At 41.7% G+C, this 26,936-nt stretch overlaps 1 protein-coding gene across 8 annotated transcripts in view; it reads right to left on the reverse strand.

Annotated features, from left to right (window-relative positions):
• Positions 1-26,936, reverse strand: part of col4a5 (collagen, type IV, alpha 5 (Alport syndrome)) — a 251,079-nt gene that overhangs the window by 77,636 nt on the left and 146,507 nt on the right. For 6 of the 8 annotated variants that reach the window (XM_043705032.1, XM_043705031.1, XM_043705038.1 and 3 more), the window contains 8 exons: positions 26,348-26,440; positions 23,084-23,188; positions 19,615-19,712; positions 18,464-18,614; positions 16,710-16,823; positions 4,733-4,741; positions 3,193-3,360; positions 1,506-1,595 (listed from right to left, as the gene is read on the reverse strand). In XM_043705032.1, coding sequence (XP_043560967.1) covers positions 1,506-1,595; positions 3,193-3,360; positions 4,733-4,741; positions 16,710-16,823; positions 18,464-18,614; positions 19,615-19,712; positions 23,084-23,188; positions 26,348-26,440 — 828 coding nt within the window. The remainder of the gene's footprint in view (positions 1-1,505; positions 1,596-3,192; positions 3,361-4,732; positions 4,742-16,709; positions 16,824-18,463; positions 18,615-19,614; positions 19,713-23,083; positions 23,189-26,347; positions 26,441-26,936) is intronic. The other 2 variants (XM_043705036.1, XM_043705033.1) reach the window with 1 other exon arrangement.

Raw genomic sequence — 26,936 nt, forward strand, 5'->3', positions numbered from 1 at the left:
TGAGACCCACAAGTAAAAGCTTTCAGGTGCTGCTGAAGTTGGGTTTGGAGATGGATGAAGCTTGAAAAAGCCAGAGAGGGCTGCTGTGCCAGGAACGCATGCCTAAGGCAGTTGGTGAGGCAAGTTCAGATTGGGCAGTGAATGGGGCATGCAAGCCTTATCAAGAGTATGTGATGGAGGCTAACTGGGTTTTTCAGCCATGCTCTAGTTTCCTAATGCTGTCAGGATGTGGTTGTGGTGGTTGTGAATTCAACATTAGACCAGAATGACAGTGCTCCAGATATACCTTACAGGCTCTCCTTTCCTTCCACAGTCTGGGTGAAGCCCAAGCTGTCCCCTTGAAGCATTTCTGCACCACATCACAGTTATACCACATGCCTTACCCCCAAATGGTGGCTTGGCTGCTTTTTACATTGTAAACCTGAAGCTTAAAACTGTTCAGTATTGCAGCCAGCTGTTCCTCTGTATCCAATTGCCCTTCCAGTCTCCAGGGACTGCTCACTTCTGTTATTTGAACAGGGTACCCATTTCTCTGCCAATTAAGTGATCACCAAGGTCAATATCTTAATGGGATTTTATTTGTCACCTTGGAAATGTTACAACTGGCCCCAAATCACTGATTCTTGTGACCAGGCACAATGTGCACACCTTATATGTTCCAATACAGGATTGGTTTAAAATGCTGTTGGGTTTCATTTAGGTATTGGGACATCAATTTGCTGTTATTAATAAGGTTCCCAGCAGGGAATGAATTGCATTAAAATTATAGATTGGCAGGGAACTGCAAACACTATGTTTTTCTCCCCTGCTACTTACCTGAAAGTCATGGAGAGATGAGCTGCTGATTGCAGGGTTTTTTTCAGAATGGAGACTAATCTTTTTATTTGCCTACTTTGGATTTGACCAGCTTCACTTTCCACTACTGACACAGTAGCAGGTCCACCTCCAAGCTTATGGACACCTCAACACCCCACTATTTGGCAGTCTCGAGACAAAGTTAAAAACAGAACATAGGATCCATCCATCCCTGAATTCTAACCTTCAATATTAAAATCCAGCCATTGGCATCATTTTGGTAATCACCAGAGCCTGAACATCGCCATAATTTGTGCAAACCAAAAACTGGGCATGGAATGTTTGGTGGGACCAAACCAAAGTCTTATACAGGGTAAGAATGATATTTTGAGTTTGCTATGTAATAGTTATCTAAATATATATCTTCATGCAAGTTTTTCTCATCCCTCCAATACTGGACATCATCCATGTGTTTCATGAACCATGACCACTCTAGGTCCATCTCTTGTTCCATGACTATAAATAGTCACTGTAAATCATACAAACATAAGTGGTACTGTGCAAATGATAGAAATACAGAAAAGAAAAAGAAAAAAATGCAAGTATCATACTCAATTGATTGAATTTGAATGATTTGTGTCTCTGGGAAGCTACTGCTGGAAGAAGGAAACCAAACTAACAAACTCCAGAACTAGTGTAGCCGTGCTAACCTTTTGCTCCTTGAAAACCTGGAGCACCTGGAGGACCAGGAGAACCCGGAGGGCCTGGCGTTCCCATTACACCCATATCACCCTTAGGACCTAGAAACAGACAAGAAATTAAGCATAAGTCTAAATAACGAAACTGAGGAATATCACAGTCCTGTAAATTAATCTGTAAAACTGTTTAAGTTTAGAAGTAGTGTAGGGATGGTAAACTGGGCAGCTGGATTTCATCATAATACTTGCCAGGAAGTGCCATCAATGTTGTTTGGGTGCTCCATCTCAATTCTCTGCTGCATGCCTTTGGTATCTTTCACATTCCCACTCTCTGTTATAACATGAAAACTGCCTGATTCACTCCTTACTGATTGCACTTCAAAACTGTGGCACATGATGCTGGGTAATTTTGTGAAAGGTTTTAAAAATAACCAAGATTAGAGTAGTGCTGGAAAAGCACTGCAGATCGGGCAGCACCCAAGGAGCAGGAAAATCGACGTTTTGGGCAAAAGCCCTCAATCCTGATGTCTGAAACATCGATCTTCCTGCTCCTCAGATGCTGCCTGACCTGCTGTATTTTTCCAGCTCTACTCTAATCTTGACTCTAATCTTCAACATCTGCAGTACCACTTTCGCCTAGTTGATTTTAAAAATAACCAGGTCATTCAAGTCCTTCTGATCAAAACATTGATCTAATCCAGTATATAGCAGAAAGCAGGTACTTCTAGACTATTAATGGAAGATTGTTAATATTGTGCTGGGTTTATGACAGGGCATGTAAACATTGAGAGACATAGTCTGCTTTTGATTAAGGATAATCAAGCACTGATTTCCAGAAACCCAGAGATTGGAAGTTTTTGAGCAGTTTAGAAGAGTACTGTCTGGGGCCCAAGGTACAATATAACTTTCCTGCTGGAAAAAAAAGTGTGGAACAGTTTGGATTAAATTACCTCGGTAGAAAGTTAGTATGTGTAATTACCGTACCAAAAGTGTTTGGTTAGAAATCTGCAGGCAATTGAAAGCTCTCAGTTTTGTCAGTATTCACATAAGATGTCTTTACAACTTACAAGAAAGATTTGGATCAAATTTAAAGATTTGAGATAAAGGAGTAATCTCTCTAGATTTTGATCACTGTAAAGTGATGGCATTGTGAAATAAATGAAACCTTGTTTTGGTGTTTATTTTAAGATCTTTCAAACTGTATTCTACATTTAGGTAGTCTAGTTTGTTTTATCATTTTTCCTTCTTTGTAATAAACTTCTATTTTATTGTTAAAGAACATCTGCAGTCTTGTATGTTTATGGCTCAGTGACTTCCATGCTAACTAAAATAACAAAAGAAAATCTATCCATCCAGGTTTCATTCTGCAATCTGACCTGTGCAGTAGCAACATTAACTGGGATCACTTTTATCAGAAAACACCATGTGCATCCTATCAATCCCTTCCCGATCTATCCATCACACAACCAACTAAATGGATCATCCATTTCTCTTTGAGTGAAACATGTGAAAGGCAAGAACTTATTCCATCACAATGGAAGAAAAATTCAATGACCAACCATCCCATCTAACTAAAATTTGAAACGCTGTCCAGGAAGAGAACAAGAAACAAAAAGATGACTTAGTTTAGGATGCATTCTTCAAGTTGGAAACCATATCCAGCTTCAAAAGTTGCTTCTCACCTTTAGTTTTGTCTTACCTGGTGGACCTGGTAACCCATCCCTTGCTGGTATTCCAGGTGTTCCTGGAGGGCCAACTGGACCTGGACTGCCTGGGAATCCTGTGTTTCCCTTCTCACCAGAAGGGCCAGGGATATCTAATCCTGGAGGACCAGGATCTCCCTTTTCACCAGCGCGACCTGGCAACCCTAATTGACATCAAAGAGCAGATTAGCACCAATGTACATAACAGTAAACTCATGCCATGATACCATGAATTCAAAACTTCAGTGAACAATTTGGATTCTGCTGAATATTTTCTTTACTAACTGATTCTATCTTGCGGTATCCTGTTACGCACTAAAGTCATTATTACCCCTCAGTATTCCAATGTTAATCAGCGGCATCTTATCTATTTGCTCGATTCTGGAGACTCTGGGCCCACTGTTGGGGTTCTCTGCAATAAACTCTTTCTATGTACCAAGGAACTGTATTTGCAAGGAACTGAACCAAGGCTGGACTTCAAATTGATATCCTGTAATAGATTCTGATTGTGATTTGTTAATACAACAGTTAAGGATTCAGTCTTAGACATCAAATAATGAATTTACCGATTTCACTCTTTCCGTTCCAATAGGAAACAGCTTGGAAACAGCAAGACCTGCAACACCGCGGTGCCAATTCTCTGACCCTTGTATACTCCTAACACGCATTTCGCTTGGATGCATGGAATCAATGGACTTACCAACATCTATGAAGGTTTATGTAACTATCATGTTTAGTTTCCGTATACTTGAATGTGAATATACACACGGATAATTATAGATTGATAATCTCAAATTGTGATATTTACTTTCTCCTCTGATGATTCAATTTGATATTGTAATGATCAAACAAATCCTTGAATTTGATTCATCCATTCAATGGAGATCCACATGTTATGAGAAACTGCGCTAAAAGAAAACCTACACAACTTCACAGTAAATAAAGTGGCAGATGTTCATTCGCCCTGCCTTAATTTACTGATTAAGCAATACATTCTACATAAGTAACACCTTGATATGTAGCAAGATGCTGTTTCATCTGATCGTCCCCTTCCTGTTTTTCCTGTGAGCACTGTGGGAGCTGTTTTCATGCTTATTGTGACACAGGAGAGCAGTGTCCTCTAATGAAATAGTTTTCAACAAGTGCCAGGACTGGCACTTCCAATTTAATTGTAGCATGAATCAGACAGATTGAGAATAAAGCTTCTGATGCTCTGCTCCAACAATGCACAGAACATCTGTCTTAATGGAGCACCAGTGTGTGATGTTCACATTCCTTTATGAGACGTCCTTATGAGTTCTCTGACTGAGGCTTATTTCTCTGAGTACAATGCCTTGAAAGCTGAGGAACTTTGAAAATAGCATTTTGCATCCAGAAAGATAATTTGCTTATTCTGAAGTCAGTGCTCAAAGGATTGCAGAGTAAGGTGCAATTCAGACTGAAACAAGATTAAGACAAAAGCAATCAGTTAACATCTCCCCAAAATAAATTCAATGGTAGACCATTAAACCGCAGACACGTTACTGATGCAAGTACCTGGTTGACCTGAATGGATTCAAGATTCACGGCATTGGGGCCACCAGGGAGACGGGAGTCACCAAGCAGTTACAAGTTGCGTATAAGAGGAAAGCCAGTCATTAATTAGAAAAAAGAAACCAAGCAGGTTGAAGTTAAACTTAAACTTCAAGTACATGCTAATAAAACATTTTAGATTTCTGCAACTATTTAAAATAATTCAATAAATCCCAAGTATCAATACTGATGTTTTACATTTTGAGGAAGATCAGATAGCTTCATTAAGTGTTCCACATTCAGACTGGCATTGCTCCTGTGTAGTAGCTCAGTTGATAGCAGTTGTACCTCTGAGTTGTAAGGTTCTCAGTTTGAGTCCCACCCAAGAATTTGAAAACAAAACTTAAGGCTGATTCTTGAGTGCAATAAAGAGGAAGTGCTGCCTAACAGAGCTGCTGTTTTTTGGATAAGACATTAATCAATAGCCCAGCCTTCCCTCTCTGGTGCACATAAAACAATATACAGTACTATTTGAAGAAGAACAAGGAAGTTTCCCCAGTTACATAGCCAAGATTTATTCCTCAATCAACATCTAAAAAATGGATTATTTACTGTGGTCCATTTCCCTTTGTGGAAGCTTGTTGTGTGCGACATTTTCTGCACTCAGTAGGGGGTGACTCAATGGCACAGTGTTTAGCACTGTTACCTTACAGTGCTAGGGACCTGGGTTCAATTCCACACTCAGGTAACTACCTGTGTAGAGTTTGCACATTGTCTATGTGGGTTTCAGCTGGGTGCTCTGTTTTCCTTCCACAGTTCACTGATATGTAGGTTAGTTGGATTGGCCATGGGAACTATAAGGTGGGATGCTCTACACAATAGGGATTCTATCATTCTGTTGTAATGGTGACTACAATTCAAACATACTCCATTGCCTATAAAATGCTGTGACATGTCTCGTTACTGTGAAAAGTACAACATATATGAAAGTTTTCATTGGTATACTTAAAACCATAGAAATGCTAGTTCACAGGAAAAGGCTATTCAGCTTATCATGTCTGAGAAAGCTGCTCCTCACTTTAATCCAACCGTCCAGCCCTTAGTTTGTAGCCTTGCAGGTTACAGCTCTTCAGCTTCATATCCAGGACATTTTTAACTGAGTTGAGGGTTTTTACCTCAATCACCAATCCAGGCAGTGAATTCCTGACACTCACCACCCACTGGGTGAGAAGAATTTTCCTCATATCCCATCTAATCCTTCTACCACCACCTTAACTGTGTGCCCCTGATAACTGACCTCTCTGTTAGAGAAAACAGTCTTTCCAGTCTACTCTGTCTGGGCCCCTCATTATATTGTACACCTCAATTAAGTCACCCCTCAGTTCCTACTGTACTAAGGAAAATGACTCTATCCTATCTAATTTTTAAGCTGACAAAATTCTTAGAATTCTCTGTAGTCTTTCCAGAGCAATTACATCCTTCCTGTGATGTGATGATGGAAAATTCCAGCTGTGGTCTAACCAGCATTTTACAAAGTTCCAGAATTACACCCCTGAGTTTATATTCTATGAATTTGTTTGCTTTCCCATCTTTCCCAACTGACCTGTGAACATGCACTCCAAATTCCCTCATTTCTTCTACCTCTCTCTTCCTATTAATTATATGTTCTCTTGCTTGCTTTGTCCTCCCCAAATGCATTGTCTTGCTGTTTTCCAGTCTGAAATACACTTGCCACTTTGCTGCCCACTCAATGAAAGCTTTCTGAGTTAACAGCTATCCTCCAGTTCATCAATTTTTGTCTCAACTGCAAATTTCCCTATCATAACTTCCATATCATTAACATGTGCAATGAAGAGCAAGGCCGCCAATGTAAACGTATGTCAATGACATGATCAGTGCTGCTTCCTTCTCTCATTCTGAACTGGAAAAGTTTATCAATTATGCTTCATTCAGTCCATCTCTGACTCCTCCCTTCCTCAACATCTCTGTTTTCATTTCTGCGAATTGCCTGATCACCAATATCCATTACAAACTGATCAACTCCCACAGTTATATGGACGATATATCCTCACAGGGAGAAAGTGAGGACTGCAGATGTTGGAGATCAGAGCTGAAAATGCGTTGCTGGAAAAGCGCTGCCGGTCAGGCAGCATCCAAGGAGCAGGAGAATCGACGTTTCAGGCATGAGCCCTTCTTCAGGAAGGGCAGATATATTCTCACACCCTGCTTCCACTAAGGACTCCATCCCATTTTCCTAGTCTCTCTGTCTCAGTTGCATCTATTCTGACAATGTCACCTTCTGCAGGGGGCTTCAAAACTGACCACCTTTTTCCGCACTACTGTGGTCAACAGGGACCTTAGCCATGTTTGACCCACCTCTCGCACTTCTGCCCTCACCCCTTGATTTCCCTCCAGTTACAATGATAGGGTTCCCTTGGTCTTCACCTATCACTGCACCAGCCACTGCATTCAAAGGATTGTGAACCACCATTTCTGCCAGTTCCATCACCTCCAATAGGATGCCATGACCAGACACATATTCCTCTCCCCTCCCTCATTGGCATTCCACAGGTAATCTTCCCTCTGGGACATTCTGGTCCACTCCTCTTCCATTCCCAACACTTCCCCACACCCCCAAGGCACTTTTCCATCACCTTAACTGTGTGCCCCTAATAACTGACCTCTCTGTTAGAGAACGTGTAATACCTGCCTGTTTACCTCTTCCCTCCTCACTATCCAAGACCCTAGGTATACCTTCCAGATGATGCAGTGATTTACCTGTACTTCATTCAATCTAGTCTACTGTATTCACTGTTCAATGTGGTTTCCTCTACATTAGGGAGATGAAACACAGACTAGGTGATTGCTTTGCAGAATACCGACGTTCTGCTTCCAGTTGCTTGCCGCTTCGGCACACCACCATGTTCCCTGGCCAATATTTCTGTCATAGACCTGCCACAGTGTCCCAGCCTCAGCCTCAGTGCAAGCTCAAAAGACAGCATCTCATTTTCCGCTTGGGGATTCTGTAGCCTCTCGGACTCAACAGCGAGTTCAATAACTTTAGAGTCTGATTCCATCCTTTCAGACTTTTTACACATGCCACACCCAGTCCGCTTACGACATGGATTGTTTTCAACAGTCACCCATTATTATGTATTCTGAGGCCTATTATATTGGTTGCTTTCAGTACAGCGCACACATTGGCTCCTATTCTTAGCTCTGATTATTACTTATTCAGCTTTTCTTCTGCCTTGGCCTACTATTCATAATCTCCATGTTTACCTATCTCTTTCATATCTCTATTTGGGCTCCATCTGCACTTATTTGCTCACCCCTCCTGTTTCCATCCACCTTCCCAACCTCATCTTTGGCATAAATGCCACTTTTTTCCTAGCTGCTGACAGTTCTGATGAAGAGTCACTGCACTGAAACATTAACTCTGCTTCTTCCTACAGATGCTGCCAGACTTGCTGAGTTTCGCTAGCAATTTCTGTTTTTGTTTCAGATCTCCAGCATCAGCACTTCCTCGTTTTATTCTGGTAACGGTCTCACCTTACCAAGAACTGGTCCCAATGTTGCACAAATCTGATGTGTGTCCTCACCAACTCCACCCCCTCCCATCCCCCACAAGTCCCCCCCACCCCCACCCTCAATACCAACACACCACCTTACCAAGCACACATTCACTCACTTTATTTCTACTTTCAATAGTACATGGTATTTGGAGTAGTCTTCAGATTATCACTTTAGATGCCCTTTCCAATCAAGTGATTTTCAATCTCTTTCTATAAAACCTGCTTTCATGACCTCATCGCCATTCTCATATGAGTTGAGCAGCACAATGGCTCAGTGGTTAGCACTGCTGCCTCATGGCACCAGGGACTCAAGTTTTATTTTACTCTCGGGTGACTGTCAGTGTGCAGTTTGCACATTCTCCACATATCTGCATAGATTTGCTCCCACAGCCACAAAGATGTGCAGGCTAGGTGGATTAACCATGGGAATTATGGGGTAATAGGGTAGAGGGGTGAAATGCTCTTTGGAGGTTTGGTGTGGACTTGATGGGCTGAATGGCCTGCTTCCACACTGTGTGGATTCTCCAATCCATATTGGTACCTACATGGGCCCCAACCTCTTTCTGATCACAATCTCCCAGAAGAATGTCCTGCAGCTGTTCTGTGGCATCCTTGACCCTGGCACCAGGCAGACAACACACCATCCTGGAGTCTTGTCTATACCAACAGAAATACCTCTCTGCACCCCTAACTAGTGTATCACAACTGCTCTTTTCCTCTTTTTATGAACCAAGGCTTGCCAAATCCTCAGGGGAAACCAAATTACTTTATTTGAAATACATTATTAGCCCTGTATCTGTAGCAGCCAAACAATTTACATCAAAACAACAAGTTTGGATAAATACCAGTTAATTTGGTTTTTGTTCCAGTGATTTTCATACAGGAGAACAAAATGTTCGCTAGGCTAAATGAGAGAACTTACATGATAATGTTATCACTTGAAGAGGCTGATAGGGTCGTGAGGGTTAAGATACTGTCTGCTATAAGCCTCTTCTGTCCATTAGTTGATGGATAAGGATGTCTACTGCAATGAGTCCAACCTTCCCCCAATATCTCTCTTTGCAGAAAAAGTGATTTACAGTCTCTATTGCCATTATAAAAACTTACTTTGTGTAAAGGTCCCCTTTATGTCCCCTTTCAGTATCAGTACTAATGCATTTTATTGCAAAACTAGATCCTCTTGATCAGTATTTTGGTGAGATGAGTAAAGTAACAAGCAGCTCATGTCAAGTGCCCTATCACTTTTGTGTTTAACAAGCCAAAGGAAACTGTTATGAAAGTAGAATCTGATGACGATTGTCTGCTAAACCCAATCCACCAAACCACAACAGTATTGATACTTGAACATTTTTCGACTATTGAACAAACACACTATAAATTAAGAGGAGCATGGAGAAGCAAAAGGTTTCTGTTAGCAAGTGCAATATATTAGATGTCCAGCTGAAGCCATGCATCCAAGTGTACACTGTTGTTGGGAAGGCTCTTGTGATAGTGACCCAGATACAAGTCCCAACTGCTCCAGAGGTATTCAATAATATCTGAACAGGTTGATTAGAAAATTATACTGTTGTTGGTAGTTACATGCATTAATCTTGCAGTGCACATCGCTTTTAGAACTTTAGTAGGGACCTGCTCTTTAAAAATCTTAGTACGAGGTGCAATAGTTTGTTACTGTTTGTTGACTCAGATTCTGTGGCTGTGCATCAACACATCAATCCAGCACATTCTCTTAGATTCTTGACACATTCTTAAACAGTCTCTGATCGTAACTGTAAACTACAACTGATTGATATGTAGATATCTTTACCATGCAATTTATATGTGATAATAAGGATTTAATTCTGACATAACTGATATAATAATTTCAGCCATGCGCACAGATAAGCAAATGACAGCTACAAGACAATGATTTATGTACCAGGATTAAAAGGGTGGTGATTTTCATGTCTGGCAAACTTTACTCATGAGTTCAAGTTCATGTAGATGTTTACAAATACATCATACACATCCACCTCATGCAGCAAGATTGCTATATTCTACACATGGCTTTGTGATAGTGAAAATTCTGTTCTCTCTCCATACACACAATCAAAGTTTGCCAAACATCTCAGGACATGAGTGCTCCATTATCACAATCAACTTACGGCAGTTTAACATCTCAAACTCTGGAAAACACCATTCTTAGCAAAACACAATAATGGCAAATTATATCATAAACAAAATAGTAACAAACCTATTTCTCTAACTTGTTCTTTTTACAAAATCGAAGAAACTGCGTGACAGCTTGGGAAGAAAGCATATTTTGCACACAGCACTGGACAAGACAGACTGATTCCCAAGTTCATGACACCTTCAAAAATCACAGTTGCAGTTTCATATTATTCCTCTTTGACTGTCCTCAGGGGCTGTTTGCAGCATATGATCAGTAAGCTTCGCACATGAGCCATTGGGAGAGAGCACACCCTGAGTGAGTCACAGCCGGAGTGAGTGCATGTATCAGGGAATTTGGAGTGCAGCGGGAATTGAACTGTTAACTGTTACTTTTTCATTTTTTCCCAGGTTTTCTTTAAAGTTCGGTAGTCCAGTTAAAAGGTTAATAAGGTCGCTGATCAACTGTCAGTCATCTGAAGCAGAAAAAGAGCCTCAATAGATGTTGATTACTATTAAAGCTTAATTAGCGTGAGTCACCTTAGCTCAAGTTAAGGAAGGGACTGTTGGAGGTGTGAGATCAGTAAGCTTCATGCTCAAGCATTTGGGAGAGAGCACATACTGAGTGAGATGCAGTAAGAGTGAGTGTGTGGATCTGGGAATTTTGAGCACAGTGGGAATTCAGTGCAGTCGGGGAGAGATACGTTTTGCTTTTCTTTTAGCTTATAGTTTGTAAGGTTTCTTTTGTGGTTGATAAAATGTACTTTATTCTATAATAGCAAGGACCAGGGAAGAATGACCCGAGAGTAGGTGATTTCACTTAGTATCAAGCATCTTCCAAGAGGTTTAATTAAAAAAGGTAAGTCATTCGAGGAGAGCTCAAAGCTGTGGTGTGCTCTCCTTGCTCTTGGTGAGATCATTTCCAGTGCCTAGAACCAACACAGCTATAGCTCCTGGTTTTGGAGTTGCAGCAGTGGCTGGTTACACTGTGGAGCATTTGTAATATGGACAGTATCGTGGATAACATGTGGAGACTCCACAGGAAAGAAGGGAATGGATGATCACGATGCAGAGCAAGAGGACTAGGCAGGCAGTGCAGGAGTCTCCTGAAGCTACTCCCTGTAAAAACAGATATAATGCTTTGGATATTGTTGAGGGAAATGGTGTCTCGGGGGTAGCACACCAGACAAATTTATTGCACCACAGTCGGCTCTGCTGCACAGGAGGGGTGTTAAAAGTGTGGGAATGCAATAGTCATGTGGAATTCAATTGTAAGGGGAATAGACAAGCATTTCTGTTGCCACGAATGAGACTCCAGGTCTCCCTGCTGCAAGGGTCAAAGATGTCTCAGAGCGACTACAAGATATTCTGGAGGGGGAGGGTGAACAGCCAATGGTTGTGGTACACATTGGTACAAATGACACAGGTTAAAAAAAAGGATGAAGTCTTGAAAGCAGAAGAGTTTAGGAAACAAATTGAAAAGTTAAATTGCTGGGGATAATTTCTCTGGTGCTGAGGGATGACCTTACAGAAGTTTATAAAATCATGAAGTGCATGGATATGGTGAATAGTCAAGGTGTGTTCCCCAGGGTAGGGGAGTCCAAACTTAGAGGGCATAGGTTTAAGGTGAATGGGGAAAGATTTAAAAGAGATGTGAAGGGCAACTTTTTCACATAGAGGGTGGTACGTGTATGGAATGAGCTGCCAGAGGAGGTGGTGGAGGCTGGTACGATTACAACATTTAAAAGACATCTGGATGGGTATATGAATAGGAAGGATTTAGAGGGATATGGGCCAACTGCTGGCAAATGGGACGGGATTAATTTAGGACATCTGGTCGCCATGGACAAGTTGGTCCCAAGAGTCTATTTCTGTGCCAGGCATCTCTATGTTGGACCTCAAAGGTAGTGATTTCAGGATTACTATCAGTGCCACGTTCTAGTCAGAGTAGAAATAACAGGATATATGACATAAACGTATTACTGGATAGATCATGCAAGGAAGAGCGTTTCAGATTCCTGAGACTGGTTGTGGGGGAAGTGGGACCAGCACAAAATGGATAGGTCACATCTAGGTGTGAGGTACTCGGGGAAGTATTTACTAGAGTGTTTAGGGAAGCTTTATAGGAAAATAGTAAGGGATGGAAACCAAGTCAAGGAGTCAGAGAAAGAGGAATCAAGGATACAAGCAAAAGACAAAAAGAGAAATAAGAAGAGTGATCTGCAGAGAAATCAAGACCAGGGTGAAACAGAGCCAGTAACAATAAAATAGGAATGGGACAAAGTAGTGTTAAAAAGACAAGCCTTAAAGGCTTTGTCCCTTAATGTGTAGAACATTCGCAATGAGTGGATGAATTAACTGTGCGAAAAGATGAAAACAGGCATGATATAGTTGTTGTTATGGACATTAGTGTGGATTGTATATAGACCCCAAAACTGTAGGGGTGATGTTGGGAATGACATTTGGGAAAATTGAGGCCCATGTAATAAAGGAACATCTGTAATTAGGGGTAATTTTAAGTTGCTTTTAAATTCGGTCAATCAAATTAGTAACAATACCGTGGAGGAAGAATTCCTGGAGTGTGTATGGGATGTTTTTCTGGCCCAATATGTTGAGGAACCAATGAGAGAACAGGTCATCCTAAACTGGGTGTTATATAATGAGAAAGGAATTAATTGGCAATCTAATTGTCTGAGGGTCCTTGGGGATGAGCATGTGATGGAATTCCTCATCAAGATGGAGAATAATGCAGTTGATTCTGAGATAAGGGTCTTCAATGTAAAGAGAGGTGACTATCATGACACGAGGCACAAGTTGGCTATGATAAATTGGGGAATATTACTTAAAGGGTTGATGGTGGAAAGGTAATGGCAAACATTCAAAGAGCACATAGGTGAACTTCAACAATTGTTCATTATTATCTCACACAGAAATAAAATGGGAAAGATGGTCAAACCACAACTTACAAGGGAAATTATAGATTGTATTACATCCAAGGAAGAGGCATACAATTGGTGAGAAAAACAATGGACCTGAGGATTGGGAGTGGTTTAGAATTCAGCAAAAGAGAACAAAGGAATTGATTAAGAAAGGGAAATGAGAGTAAGCTTGTGAAGAACATAAACACTGACTGAAAAAATTTCTATAGTTATCTGAAGAGAAAAATATTGGTGAAAAATATTGGTAGGTTCCTTATAGTCAGAAACAAGGAAATTTGTAATGGAGAACAAAGACATACAAAATACATACTCTGGTTCTATGTTCACAAAGGAGTACACAAACAACATTCCAGAAATGTTAGGGAACACAGGGTTTAGTGAGAGGGTGGAACTGAAGGAAATCAGTATTAGTAGGAAAATGGTGTTGGGGAAATTGATGGAATTGGAGGCTGTCAAATCCTCAGGGCCTGATAATCCATATCCCAGAGAACTTAAGGAAGTAGCCTTAGAAATTGATTTTTGATTTGATTTATTGTAGTCATGTGTATGTAAGTTTTGTTTTGTGAGCAGGACAGGCAGATTGTAGTAAGCAAGGACATACAGTTCATTGGGTACTTATAGAGAGTGAAGCAAACAGGTTACACTGCCAAGGAGGTGCACAAAGGAAAATTAATATTAACAAGATTAATATTTATTGAAATTAGAGAATCGATTCATCAGCCTAATAATGGCAGGCAACAGCTGTTCTTGAACTAGTGGTAGTCTCTACTCTGGAACAGTTCCTACAAATTGAAAGTAGCTAATGTAATCCTTCCATTTACAATGGAGTTAGAGAGAAAACCAGGAGTGCGGCAAATGCTGGATTCATAAAAGATTTAATAGCAGACCATTAAAAACAGTAGCAAGATTTGACATCCGCAACATGAATTTATAAAACAGAAATTATGCTTGACACATCGACTGGAATTTTGAGGATGTAACTAGGAGAACTGATAAAAGGGTGCAAGTGGATGCGGTTTATTTGGACTTTCAGAAGGCTTTTGATGAAGTTCTATGTAAGGGATTAGTATATAAAATTAAAGTGCATAGGATTGGGCAGAGTGTACTGAGATGCATTGAAGACTGGTTGGCAGACAAGAAAGAAAGAGTAGGAATAAATGGGTCTTTTTTGAACAGTAGGCAGTGACAAGTGGCATACTGCAGGGATCAGAACTAGGACCCCAGTTATACCCAAACTATATTAATGATTTAGAGGAGGGAATGAAATGCAATATCTTCGAATTTGCAGATGGTATACGAAGCTGGGTGGGAAGGTGAGCTGTGAGGAAAATGCAGAGATGCTTCAGTGTGATCTGGAAAGCTGAGTGAGTGAGCAAATGCAGGGCAGATGCAGGATAATGTGAATAAATATGATTTTGTCCAATTGATAGCAAAAATAAGAAAATGGATTATTATTTGAATGAATGCAAATCAAGAGAGGGGAATGTGCAGCATGATCTGGGTGCCCTCGTACATCCAGTCACTGAAGATAAGCTTGCAGGCAGAACTGGCAGTGAAGAGGACAAATAATATGCTGGCTTTTATAGCAAGAGTATTTGAGTACAGGACCAGAGGTGTCTTGCTGCAATTGTACGGAACTTTGGTGAGAGTTTACTTAGAATATTGTGTTTAGTTTTGGTCTCCTTAAGTGAAGAGGATGTTCTCACTATAGCAGGAGTGCAGTGAAGGTTTTTCGGATAGCAACACTGACATATTCACTGGGGTTCAGAAATAAGCAGGGAGCATCTCTTTAATAACCTATAAGATTCTTACAGAACTGGACAAAGTGGATGCAGGAAGGATGTTCCTAATAGCAGAGGATTCCAGAACCAGGCGTCACAGGCTTGAATAAACCATTTACGACTAAGGTGAGGAGAAATTTCTTCAGAGTGGTGAGCCAATGGAATTTACTACCACAGAAAGCAGTCGAGGCCAAAATATTGTAGCATGTAGCATGTCAAGAAGGAGTTGGATACAGCACTTGGAGCACCAGGGATCAAAGGATATGAGGTTAAGAGAGATCAGGCTACTGAGTTGGATCATCAGCCACGATCAGATTGAATACTGTGTCAACAGGATAAATGGCCTGCTCCTATATTCACGCATTTTAGGATTTTGTCAACAAGTAGGGATTAGGATTACCATAATTTGATATTTAGTCCCACTGGAAAATCATGAAGCAAATACATTAAGGTCCTGAATTTCCTTGAGAGAACTCACTGAACACTAGCCTTAGATTTGGGTTTGGTGGGATTAACTAGTTAAAAGTCAGCTTTATGTTGGTCCAAATATTCATAAGATGCATTGCTGAAATTCTCCAAGGCTTCTTAGACTGCACCCTCAGAACCCAAAACTACTACAATTTGGAGCGACAAGGTCAGCAGATATGAGAATACCACCACCTGCAGGTTGCCCTCCAAAACACTCACCATCCTGACTTGGAAATATGTCACTGTCCCTTCACTGATGCCAGGTTAAAATTGTGGAACTCTCTCCCTAACAGAATTGTCAGTATACCTACACCAGTGGTACAAGAAGGCAACTCACCAAAAACCTTCTTTGGGGAAGCTAGGGATGAGGAATGAATGTGGACCAGCGAATGACTCTCATGTTCCATGTGAGCATAAAAAAGACCCTTGCACACCATTACACAGCCAATGGCCAATGCTAACCAAAACTCTAGCTTCTGGTGATTAACAGTGGTGAAACATTCATCGAACTACTTCCATCCATGTGGCCTAGGTACACCCACAGCACTGTCAGGGAGTGTGTTCTAGAATTTTGATCCAGCAACAATGAAGGAACAGGGCTGTAGTTCCAATTTAAGATCGTATGTGGAGGAGGAGAATTTGCAGAGTGTAATGTGTGCATTTGGCTGCTGCCCATGTTTTTCTAAGTGGTAAAGGTCATGAGTTTGGAAGGTGCTGTCAAAGGAGCCTTGGTGAGTAATTGCAGAGTACCTTGTATATGGTATATGCTACTGCAATTTAATGGAGGAAGTGAATCTATAAGGTAGTTGGTGGGGTCCAATTAAGTGGATTACTCTTTTTTGGATGATGTGGAGCTTCTTGAGTATTGATGGAGCTGCGCTCATTAACGCAAGTGGAGTTGTATTCCATCACATTCCTGACTTGTGCCTTGTAGATAATGAACTGGCTTCGTGTGCCAATATAAGGATGATCACACGTACATAAAAATTACATGGTTGGCACTAGCTAACTGAAGTAACACCTTCAGAGTAGGGGAGATTTCATTTCAACCTGGGAGGGTTGAATGACTTGTACCTATCAGAATTCATACCTGGTTGACCTGGAAGCCCAGGTGGGCCTTGTGGACCCGGGACACCTCGCCCACCTAATCCAGGGGAGCCGACTGGACCAGGAGGACCTGGAGGGCCAGTGAAACCTGGATCACCTGAGAAAGGGAAGAAAAGAGTTACAAAACAACCTTGGATTTTCTGACAATCAACGTTCTCTCTAGCACAGACTCGCAACCCTTGAAGTATTTTCATTTGCCCAAGGCTCATCTAAAGACAAAAGCAGCTGGTGGTTTCTGATTGAGGTGTCATCTTTTGAAACTCAGACAGGCAAAACAGGTATAGCTTGTATAAAGGGAAGTGAGTTACAATGAGTCGTCAGTCTATCCTTTCCATAGTTCCCTGTCTGGAAGATTCAGCTTAATGGATTTGGTATGGGTAGTCCTGATTTGTCTCTGGTTCTGTCTGGTCCAATCCTCTCTGAGGCCATATACAGGCAACTGGCATGTAGACAAAGAAAACAAGAGTAGAGGTCATTTGCATATTTGAATGATGGAAGTCGGGATTAACTATTATCATTCAATGTTCAGATGTCAGCACAGGATAGAGAGAAGAGACCTGTATAATTGGACAGCCGTATACAGGTGGTAAAATTGTCAGATTGCTTATGATTTTCCTCCCCAGGCAGAAAAATAGAAATACCACCCTCCAGTCATGACAGATACAACAAGTTTCTGTAGGCAGACTGGCACAATTGTCAGGTAAGGTGAAGGAGACCACTGTCTACATGGTAATGGTAACGGGGTCAGTAATAGTCAGTTTCAGAACATTTGCAGTGTAGGTGGAACTACAGCCCCTCAGTGCCACACTAGAGTGTGTCCCAGTTAAACAGAGGGATGCAAATAGCCTTTGGCAAAGGGATGACTGAATATAGGCAACAATTAGATCACTGTAGTGCCAATATTTTTGTTTGCTTGCTCTGTATTGTCTGCTTGAAGCACTGCATAGTTTTTTAAAGACTACTGCACAACTTCTTAAAGGAAAGGTTGGTGGTGCTTGGCAGGCATGTTGCAATGTACAGATTGCTGTACAACCCAAAGGAAAAGACTGAGCAATACAATTGCTATGATGGTAATCAAAACTTAATGGGAACGAGAAGACTAACATGAGTCACTCTCAGTTGTGAAAGATACTCACTATGTCATATTCTGGGATCGAAACTACATGGCATTGTGTAACAACTATTCATATAAGTAAACTGTAGAGCCTTGTATCTTACTAGGACGCATCTTAATTTACACTTAAGATTCTATCTGCATACTGAGTGGACTATGTTTGCTAACGTGTGTAAGGGAGATGGCCATTAATGTTTACAAAGTATCAAACTGATTGTGCCAATGGTAACCTGACATGGAAGGTATATGCTGGAGTGTAAGGCAACGTAGGTCTCTGGCCTTTTCCTGCAATGTCAGTTGGTAGACGAGTGTTGGGCAGCCACAAATTTACAGGAAAAGTGAAAGGACAACTTAGTAAATTAAAATCAAAAACACAGTCATGTGTGAAATAGTGAGCAAGGTTCTACATTCCATCATTCTGCAGGATTGGAGATGGAAATAGTCTCAAGAGTTGTGATTGATTCAGACTAATAAGAAGTTAGTGAGCAATGCTGCTGTAACTCATCAAGAAAATACCATGATGATCTCATCTGACACTCACTGAGTTGCCTTTATAGTATCTCTATAAAAGACTACCAAGACAGTTTGTGAGATTCTTTCAGACGATATGTCATGTACAGTACCTTTTGATCCAATTGTGCCATCTATTCCTGGTCGCCCTGCTTGGCCTGGTAATCCAGGGGTTCCTGGATCACCTTTATGACCTGGCAGCCCATTGATCCCTTGAGGACCAGGTGGACCTGGTGGTCCAGGAAGCCCAAAGCCAGGATCTCCCTGTTTGGAAATGGCAAGAGTCATAAGGTAGCTCTTACGAGTTACTTTTCTATGTTTATTCATTATTCATCCAAATTTTACAGGTACAGTATACAGAAATGATTGTTCAATATCTAAAGAGAGCTGAGACAAGGTACGATCAAATTAAATAGTGAAAAATTTAGAAGGGAATCAAGGAATCCTAAATCTCACATTGAGGATCTCACAGAGCATCGAAGGACTTGATTAGATTTCCTACAGTGTGGAAACAGGCCCTTCGGCCCAACTAGTCCACACCAACCCTCCAAAGAGTAACCTACCCAGACCCATTTCCCTCTCCCTAACGCACTTAACACTATTGGCAATTTACCATAGCCAATTCACCAGACCTGCACATCTTTGGAATATGGGAGGAAACCCACGCAGGCATAGAGAGAATGTGCAAACTCTACACAGACAGTTGCCCGAGGCTGGAATCAAACCTGAGACCCTGGTGTTGTGAGGCAATAGTGCTAACCACTGAGCCACTGTGCTGCCTTTGGAGGGTGTATTGCTTTTGAAGTATATTCCTGCTGTCATCAATCACTGCATGAAACAAGACCCCAATAAGGTATGTGCTGCATGACTAGGTTCGAGGAATCTAATATTTGATAGAAAACTTTACTACTTTTAGTTCCTCACCTTCAGTCATGATTGAGAGATAATGCAGCAAAGTTCCCCAGTGAAGGAATAAATGATTGTGACATGTTTTCCAATGACTTCAAGGGCACTTTTGGGAAATGTAACCATTTGCTTGGAAATCAAATTATAGTAACAGCTGTGGATGATGTATGAAAATTAGCTTAAACAGTTGGGAAATCCCCGAACAAGAAATGTCTGAATAAAGTAGTGGGTTACATCTGCAAGCATAGAGTACCAAGCGATTCTACAATTCTGAAAGCACAGATTTTGAAATCATTGCACTAGCACTGGGACTGGACCATTCTGAAAGTCAATTGTTGACCCAATTGTAAATACATACCTTTGATCCTGGGATTCCTGGTTGACCTGGAGTCCCATCACGACCTGGTCTTCCCGGACCTCCTGGAGCACCTGGTGAACCTGGTAATCCTGGCAAACCTGCAGAAATATAAAACAAGCAGGTATGAAATTCCATAAGGCCTTTACACCATCTAAGTTGTTTTTGGATCGTGACAAAAATGGTGAGCTAGGAGGTTGGATTTTTGTTAATTAGACAAGTAGCTCGTATCAGGAATTTTCTAACTTGGCAGAACCTGTCTCGATTAAAATGGTTGCATTGAACTCAACCTCAACCCCAGAGATTGGGATTGTGTTGGACCCACTGACTCTGGAAGAAGAGCCCAAATGGCCATGGTGGGCCAGGGAGGTGGCAGCTGATGATGCATGATTCTTAAGGTAGCTGGTTCATTTGCCTGCCTCAGTTCTCTGGAGCTTCACCACTCATGACACCCACCTACTCTCCATGTTTCCTCCATATCCTCAATTTCGCGAACACGCCACTTTCATTGTCATTCACCCAGTAGGCAGAAAAGAATATCACCTTTTCCCAGCTGCTTACAATTCTGATGAAGAATCACCAGAGTCGAAACATTAAGTCTGCATTCTTCCCACAAATGCTCCTGAGCTTCACCAGCACTTTCTATTTGAGGCAGAACAGGACCCCTGCTTAGTTAATGGATCTGTGAGACTTGGAGTTCAGCCGTGCATTAATGGTGAGGCCATCTGGAAAGTATTTCAGTCTAAACAAAATGGTCAGGTGTTACCTATGGAGAAATGGAGGGTGGTGGAGGGGGCTTAAAGCTGAACCAGGGAGACACAGAATTACCAGGGAGGTGATGAAGGGAGCATGCGGGGCATGAAGATGGGATGGGGAATATATAAGCAAAGCCGGTAAGATATTTTGAGTTTATCTTTCAAAGACTCCGGAATTCATACTATGGTTCATGAATCCTCCGCGGGTTCATGAACCACATATCATGGAAACGTTGGACTGACTTTATGAAAATTGTAGGGGCGGAGCCAGTAATGGTTCCTAATGGACCATGTTGGGGCAGAGTGTGGGTTCACTACTAACACATTTCACCCAATCCAGTCAAACTCAGGGGCTCAGGGAATGAAGCTGATAATCCCAGAATCAAGTTCTGCCTGCTCTTTCTTTCAATGACTCTGCAAAATCTAGGTCGCTCACAGAGTTTCTTGCAGAAAAATAGGGAAATTGGGAGAAACAGATTTAATTTTACAGTTATTTTTAGTCAGGTCACTTTAGCATTTCACAATTTCATGTCCTCTTTACTCTCAACTTCAATTATCAAAGACCCTGAAGCCTCTTCAAGCAGCAATGGGCTGGTGCTAACCAATATTCATCTCTCTCTAGAAAGGCACTTAAAATATTATAATCTGTAGAGCTTTGGGTAAAACCATTATAATAGTTTTATGAGCATAAACACTATTAATAAAACCAATTTTCCACACATACAATCTTAATAACACTGAGTTTGCAATCTTCACAGCCAGCTGATGATACACCTACAATTATTGTGACTGCGTTTGGCCATATCCCTCCAAACCTTTTCTATTCAAGAACTTATCCAAATGTCTTTTCGACTTCAGAAATGTGTCTGTATTCATCAATGCTGCATTTCAATCACTGACCACTGTGTAAAAATCTTACCCCTCATGTCCTTTCTAAATCTTTCGCTTCTCACCTTAAGAAATGCCCCCTGGTTTTGAACTCCCCCAGACAAAAGTGAGGACTGCAGATACTGGAAACCAGAGTTTAGATCAGTGTGGTGCTGGAGGTCAGGCAGCATCCGAGGAGCAGGAAAATCGACGTTTTGGGCAAAAACCCTTCAGGGCAGAGGAGATGACCTGGGGATTGCAGTGAGAGAGAGACTCACTGAGATTCTTGTGGAGAGAGGAGGAGAACTTCTTCAAGGTAGGCAATCCTGATGAAGGGCTTTTGCCCGAAATGTCGATTTTCCTGCTCCTCGGATGCTGCCTGACCTGCTGTGCTTTTCCAGCACCACTCTGAACTAAACTTTGAACTCCCCCACCCTAGGGAAAAGACCTTTGTTATTCACCAAATGATTCCTAATATAATCATTACAGTGGCAAAGGAGATTATTCAAGTGCATCAAGTCAGTGCCATCTCTCAGTAGAGCAATACAATCTGTCGCATTTCCTTGTTCTGACCTGTAAGGTTATTTTGTACTACAGCCAATTTGATTTTCTTCAGAAATAATTCATTGTCTTTGTTTCTACCACTCACTTAGCCGTTGCAGATCATTACCGCTCACTGCATAAAAATTCTTCCTCACGTGCTGCTTGTATATCTTGCTAACAGTGAGGAAGGATGTGGCAGGTTACAGCAGGATATAGAGAAGCTGCAGAGCTGGGCAGAAAGGTGGCAAATGGAATTCAATGTAGCTAAGTGTGAGGTGATTCACTTTGGGAAGAATAACAAAAAGATGGGGTACTGGGCTAATGGTCGGATACTTGGTAGTGTGGATGAGCAGAGGGATCTTGGTGTCCATGTACACAGATCTCTGAAAGTTGCCACCCAGGTAAATAGTGCGGTGAGGAAGGCATATGGCGTACTGGCTTTTATTGGTAGAGGAATTGAGTTCCGGAGTCCTGAGGTCATGATGCAGTTGTATAAAACTCTGGTGCGGCCGCATCTGGAATATTGTGTGCAGTTTTGGTCACCATACTATAGGAAGGATGTGGAGGCACTGGAACGGGTGCAGAGGAGGTTTACCAGGATGTTGCCTGGTATGGAAGGAAGATCGTAGGAGGAAAGACTGAGACACTTGGGGCTGTTTTCATTAGAGAAAAGAAGGTTTAGGGGTGACTTGATTGAGGTGTACAAGATGATTAGGGGGTTAGATAGGGTAGACAGTATGAACCTTTTCCCGCGTATTGAGTCGGGTATTACAAGGGGGCATAGCTTTAAATTAAGGAGGGGTAGATATAGGACTGAAGTTAGGGGTAGGTTCTTCACTCAGCGAGTCGTAAGTTCATGGAATGCCCTGCCAGTAGCAGTGGTGGACTCTCCCTCTTTATGGGCATTTAAGCGGGCATTGGATAGGTATATGGAGGATAGTGGGTTAGTATAGGTTAGGTGGGCTTGGATCGGCGCAACATCGAGGGCCAAAGGGCCTGTACTGCGCTGTATTCTTCTATGTTCTAACTCTAAAGCTGTGTCCTTTAGAGTGTGTACCAGCAGCTAATGCTAACAGCAGTATCCCAAAGAACAAGGATCTCACCTGACAATGACCTTGTCAATATCTCGACTAACCATAAACAGTTAGCTGATGACTGTGTCTGGAGCCTTGACAGGAACAGAGTCATTGGTTAAAAGGAAAAGAGGCACTCTACACTTCAGTGATGTGGTAAAGGGCTACATGAATGCAAGGTTTTTCTATCACTATTACAATTTCAAAATCTATTATCAGTGGATAGATGCCTACCTTTTGGACCTGCTGGACCAGGGAATCCAATGCCTGGCATTCCCCTATCCCCTTTTGGTCCCTGGAGTCCTGGTAAACCTGGTTGCCCTGGTTGGCCTGAGTCACCTTTAGAAAGGAAAACATATTTAATACATTATTGAAAGCACATGAATGGCAGGAGAGCTTTTAAAATTATTTTTCCATCATCCCTTTCACAATTTGAAGGACTATGCATGGCTACCAACAAATGAATATATTAACACACCATTGGGAATTAATAAATAAGTAATTTTAACAGAGAGAATCTCATTCCTCAGTGCAACCAAGTCCTTTCACTATGCTACAAACATTATGGCATAATTGCTATCATATAATCCATTTTTCCTACTGACTATGCATTTAAAGCTATCAAATATGGTCAACTCTTTTATCATATTTCTCTTGAAGAGGGTGACAACTACTGAAAGATTGGCAACCTTAAAATATCAAGTGATTCTTTTGAGGTGGCTTGGGTCTAATCAACATTTTAAGCATGAGAAGCATAACAGCGAAAGTGGAGGAGGTCCTTCATCAGGGACATACTGGTGCACACACTTCCAAACGTACTTTCCAATATACTTAACACAAATATGTGTGCCATATGATTGTGTACTGTAGCAAGCAATACTTCTAACAACTCAATCTGCATTCCTGATGAAGGGCTAATGCCCGAAACATCGCCTCGCCTGCTCCTCGGATGCTGCCTGACCTGCTGTGTTTTTCCAGCATCACTCTGTCAACTCCACCTCAATCTTCAAATAGGATGCTTCAAAGTATAAGAGACTTGGCAATGATTGAAGTCAAGTCTCTTCAAAGATCTTGGAATCTCAAAAACCAGATAAGCATTGATAGCAAAGATATTGCAATGAACTATTTGCTGGGTTCTGAGATCATTATGATTGGACAATACAGTTGTGATAGATCAAGAAGCAGGGGCTCACCCACAGATTTGTGTTAAGCATAATTTTGAGATAGTAACCTGGTTGGACTGAAATGAAAACACAGTAATGTAGTCAATCTGTGAAAAATGTCTGCATTTTTCCATTTTTTTCACACCTTACAATGATCTGGCCTTGTACAGTAAAAGACAGGGTAAAATATTGTGACATAGCTCGGGAAAACTCAGTAAACTTTTTCGGCTCAGCTCTGAAAGACTGTGATACAGTCCGCTATGTTGTCAATAAAGTAAGCATATTTTCCACATTTTCCAAAGCTGCTTCATTAAGGACATGTATTGTGTGGGTAATGTCCTGGCATTGCAACACAGCTTCTTAGATTTTCCTATCACTAAAAGCCAAAGCTTTTCAGTGTCATCATGTTGGCGGCACATTCTTTGCTTCATTTTATTCATCATTACATGTTTCATCTTTAGATATTGAATAGCAATGTTGCAAAAGATAGTGTGTAGTACCTCCCCAGACTTTGAACCAAGTGCGCAATTCTGAGTCAGTTGTTAAGACTGGAAAAATAAGGTGGTCAACATTGGGAAAACGTTTCCACCAATGGTTAACAGCAAGATGAGTATTTCTCCATTGAGTTGGAAGGGGTCCATTAACATCTCATTATTACCTATTCTTGTCTCATTTATCAGCAACTTCCTAGTCTCTCACATAGCAGAGAGGAACTAAATAGATTCAATATAAAAGTGGGTACCCAGGCAGCTCTGAGCTTTCACCTTTGCCAGCTGTCTCAACATCACAGGACATGTTCCATGGGTAGCGACTGAGGGCTCCCCATGTACAGATATTGGCATTGGACACAGGCCAGACCTACTTCATCAACATAGCCTTAAACTGTGATTCCTATTAATCGGGAACATTCCATCTGCATTTACTCTGTCTAGTCATGGGCATGTCTAAAAGTCAGAAAACGAATGAACCTCAGCTAAGTCAAAGGATCTGTTGTCAATCTGGATGCACAGGGTGTAGCTCAAGAGCATCATGTGATATCAGGGCAGGGACTTCAACACAGTCAGTCAGCTGCTTGGTGTGTTCACAGTCAGGCATTCTATCCCGTTATAGTCCAGAGCGTGGGCCACAGACAGTCCTGCATGTCTAGTTATTCACCTTTTTCCCACATTGCTGGGCATTCCCTGGGCAGTGCGCACCTCACAGACCAGGGCGGCAACTTCAGATCAGGCTGGCAGGGTCTGGTGCCATTGTCCCATCTGTTATCCTGAGGAACGAGGATGGCCCTCCTATCCATCAGCCCATCCACCACGACTACCAGGACCCTGCTGGTGAAATGGGATGCCAACTTCACTTCCTCAGCTACAACCTTAGAATTGTGCAGCATTGACAATAGCATATCCTTGCCTTCAGCAAACTATCAACAGATGTGATGCACAGTTAGCCTTTAAACATGGACAGAAGTCTCAGAAGTGGTGAGTAGGTCTGTTATCATTGGGCAAAAGGCTGGAGGCTCCCTGTCTTCATTCCTGATGAAGGGCTTTTGCCCGAAATGTCAATTTTCTCGCTCCTCGGATGCTGCCTGACCTGCTGTGCTTTTCCAGCACCACACTAATCTAGATTGTTGTTGTTGGGTGTGAGTTAGTACAGGAGCAGCATCATCGAGGTGTGATTATTGAAATTAGCAGCAGAGATAACTGATAACATAGAGGGAAACTCTCCATGAAACCCACTGAGGTGACCTTTGGTAATTTTCAGCGCAGTAAAACAGTTTGGTTCCATCAGCATTAGAAATGTTTTTTGGTGCGTTACTGTCAGGACACAGGCAAGACCATTTTGCAGCCAATCATCTGTCATTGCCATTGTAACTGTCCCTTGTGCACTGCATCCTGTGCAGAAGATGTTGCCATGCCTTCTCCTGAATTGGCCCAACCACTCATTGCTGAGGTAAACATCTTGTGGTCCGAATCCCTTCCCTGCAGTATTGTACAGGAGGTGAGAACATTCTCTGCTCAAGCTGCCATGGACCATGTCAGCAAGGCTTCTTCAATGGCAGTAAAGGCAGCTGTTCTTACTTGCTGGAGAGGTTGCCTGCTTGACAAACTGTTCAAGATATTTAGCTTCCAAATGCTTGACAAGGTTTACCTCCCCCTCTTTAGCGACACCCATTATTCATTTTACAGCACAGATTTCCATTTGCTGTATCAACTTCACTCTGTCTCCAATCAGAAACATTTTTAACTAGCATAATTCCCCCCCCTAGTTAATTTGTCCTGGCAAAGTATGCACAAGTAGGGACAAAGTTCTTCATGTTGTACAGACAGCTGAAGCATCTTACCTGGGCGACCTGCCAATCCAGGTTCACCTGGTATCCCTGGTGGACCTCTTGGACCAGGCTCAGAGACTGTTTGACCAGAATCACCTTTAGCACCTGGACAGAATGGCAAAGGATTAATGATGGTTCCCACAAACACCAAGTGCGATAGAACATTAGACAACTCTGCATGGGCTAAAAAGCACTAACAACTCATGATCGCTGAAAAGGTGGTGGACACTGTCACCATGCATAATTTAATAAGGAATTTTGATTGGTACTTGACAATAAGGGAGTTACAGAGTCTGGGCAAAAATGGAGTATGGAGCTAACTACTCTATCATGATAGTCATGATAGTCCAAATTATCTCAACATGAGCTCTGTGATCTCAGGTGAAGTTTTTAGAAAGTTGGAACAAATTAAAGATGCTTGGCAAAAATAAAAACATGAGCAATCATGCAGTAAGTGATTTGTGTTTGAAGTCAATGTCTGATAACATGGTGGATTTTGATTCAAAAAGGCATTTGGAAAAATTAATTGAAAGAGAAAACATTTCAAAGATATAGGGTAAGAATACGGGACTGCTGCAAACTTGATGGATTAAATGGCCTC

This window comes from Chiloscyllium plagiosum, chromosome 15 (assembly GCF_004010195.1).
Source record: "Chiloscyllium plagiosum isolate BGI_BamShark_2017 chromosome 15, ASM401019v2, whole genome shotgun sequence".
Taxonomy (NCBI): Eukaryota; Metazoa; Chordata; class Chondrichthyes; order Orectolobiformes; family Hemiscylliidae; genus Chiloscyllium; species Chiloscyllium plagiosum.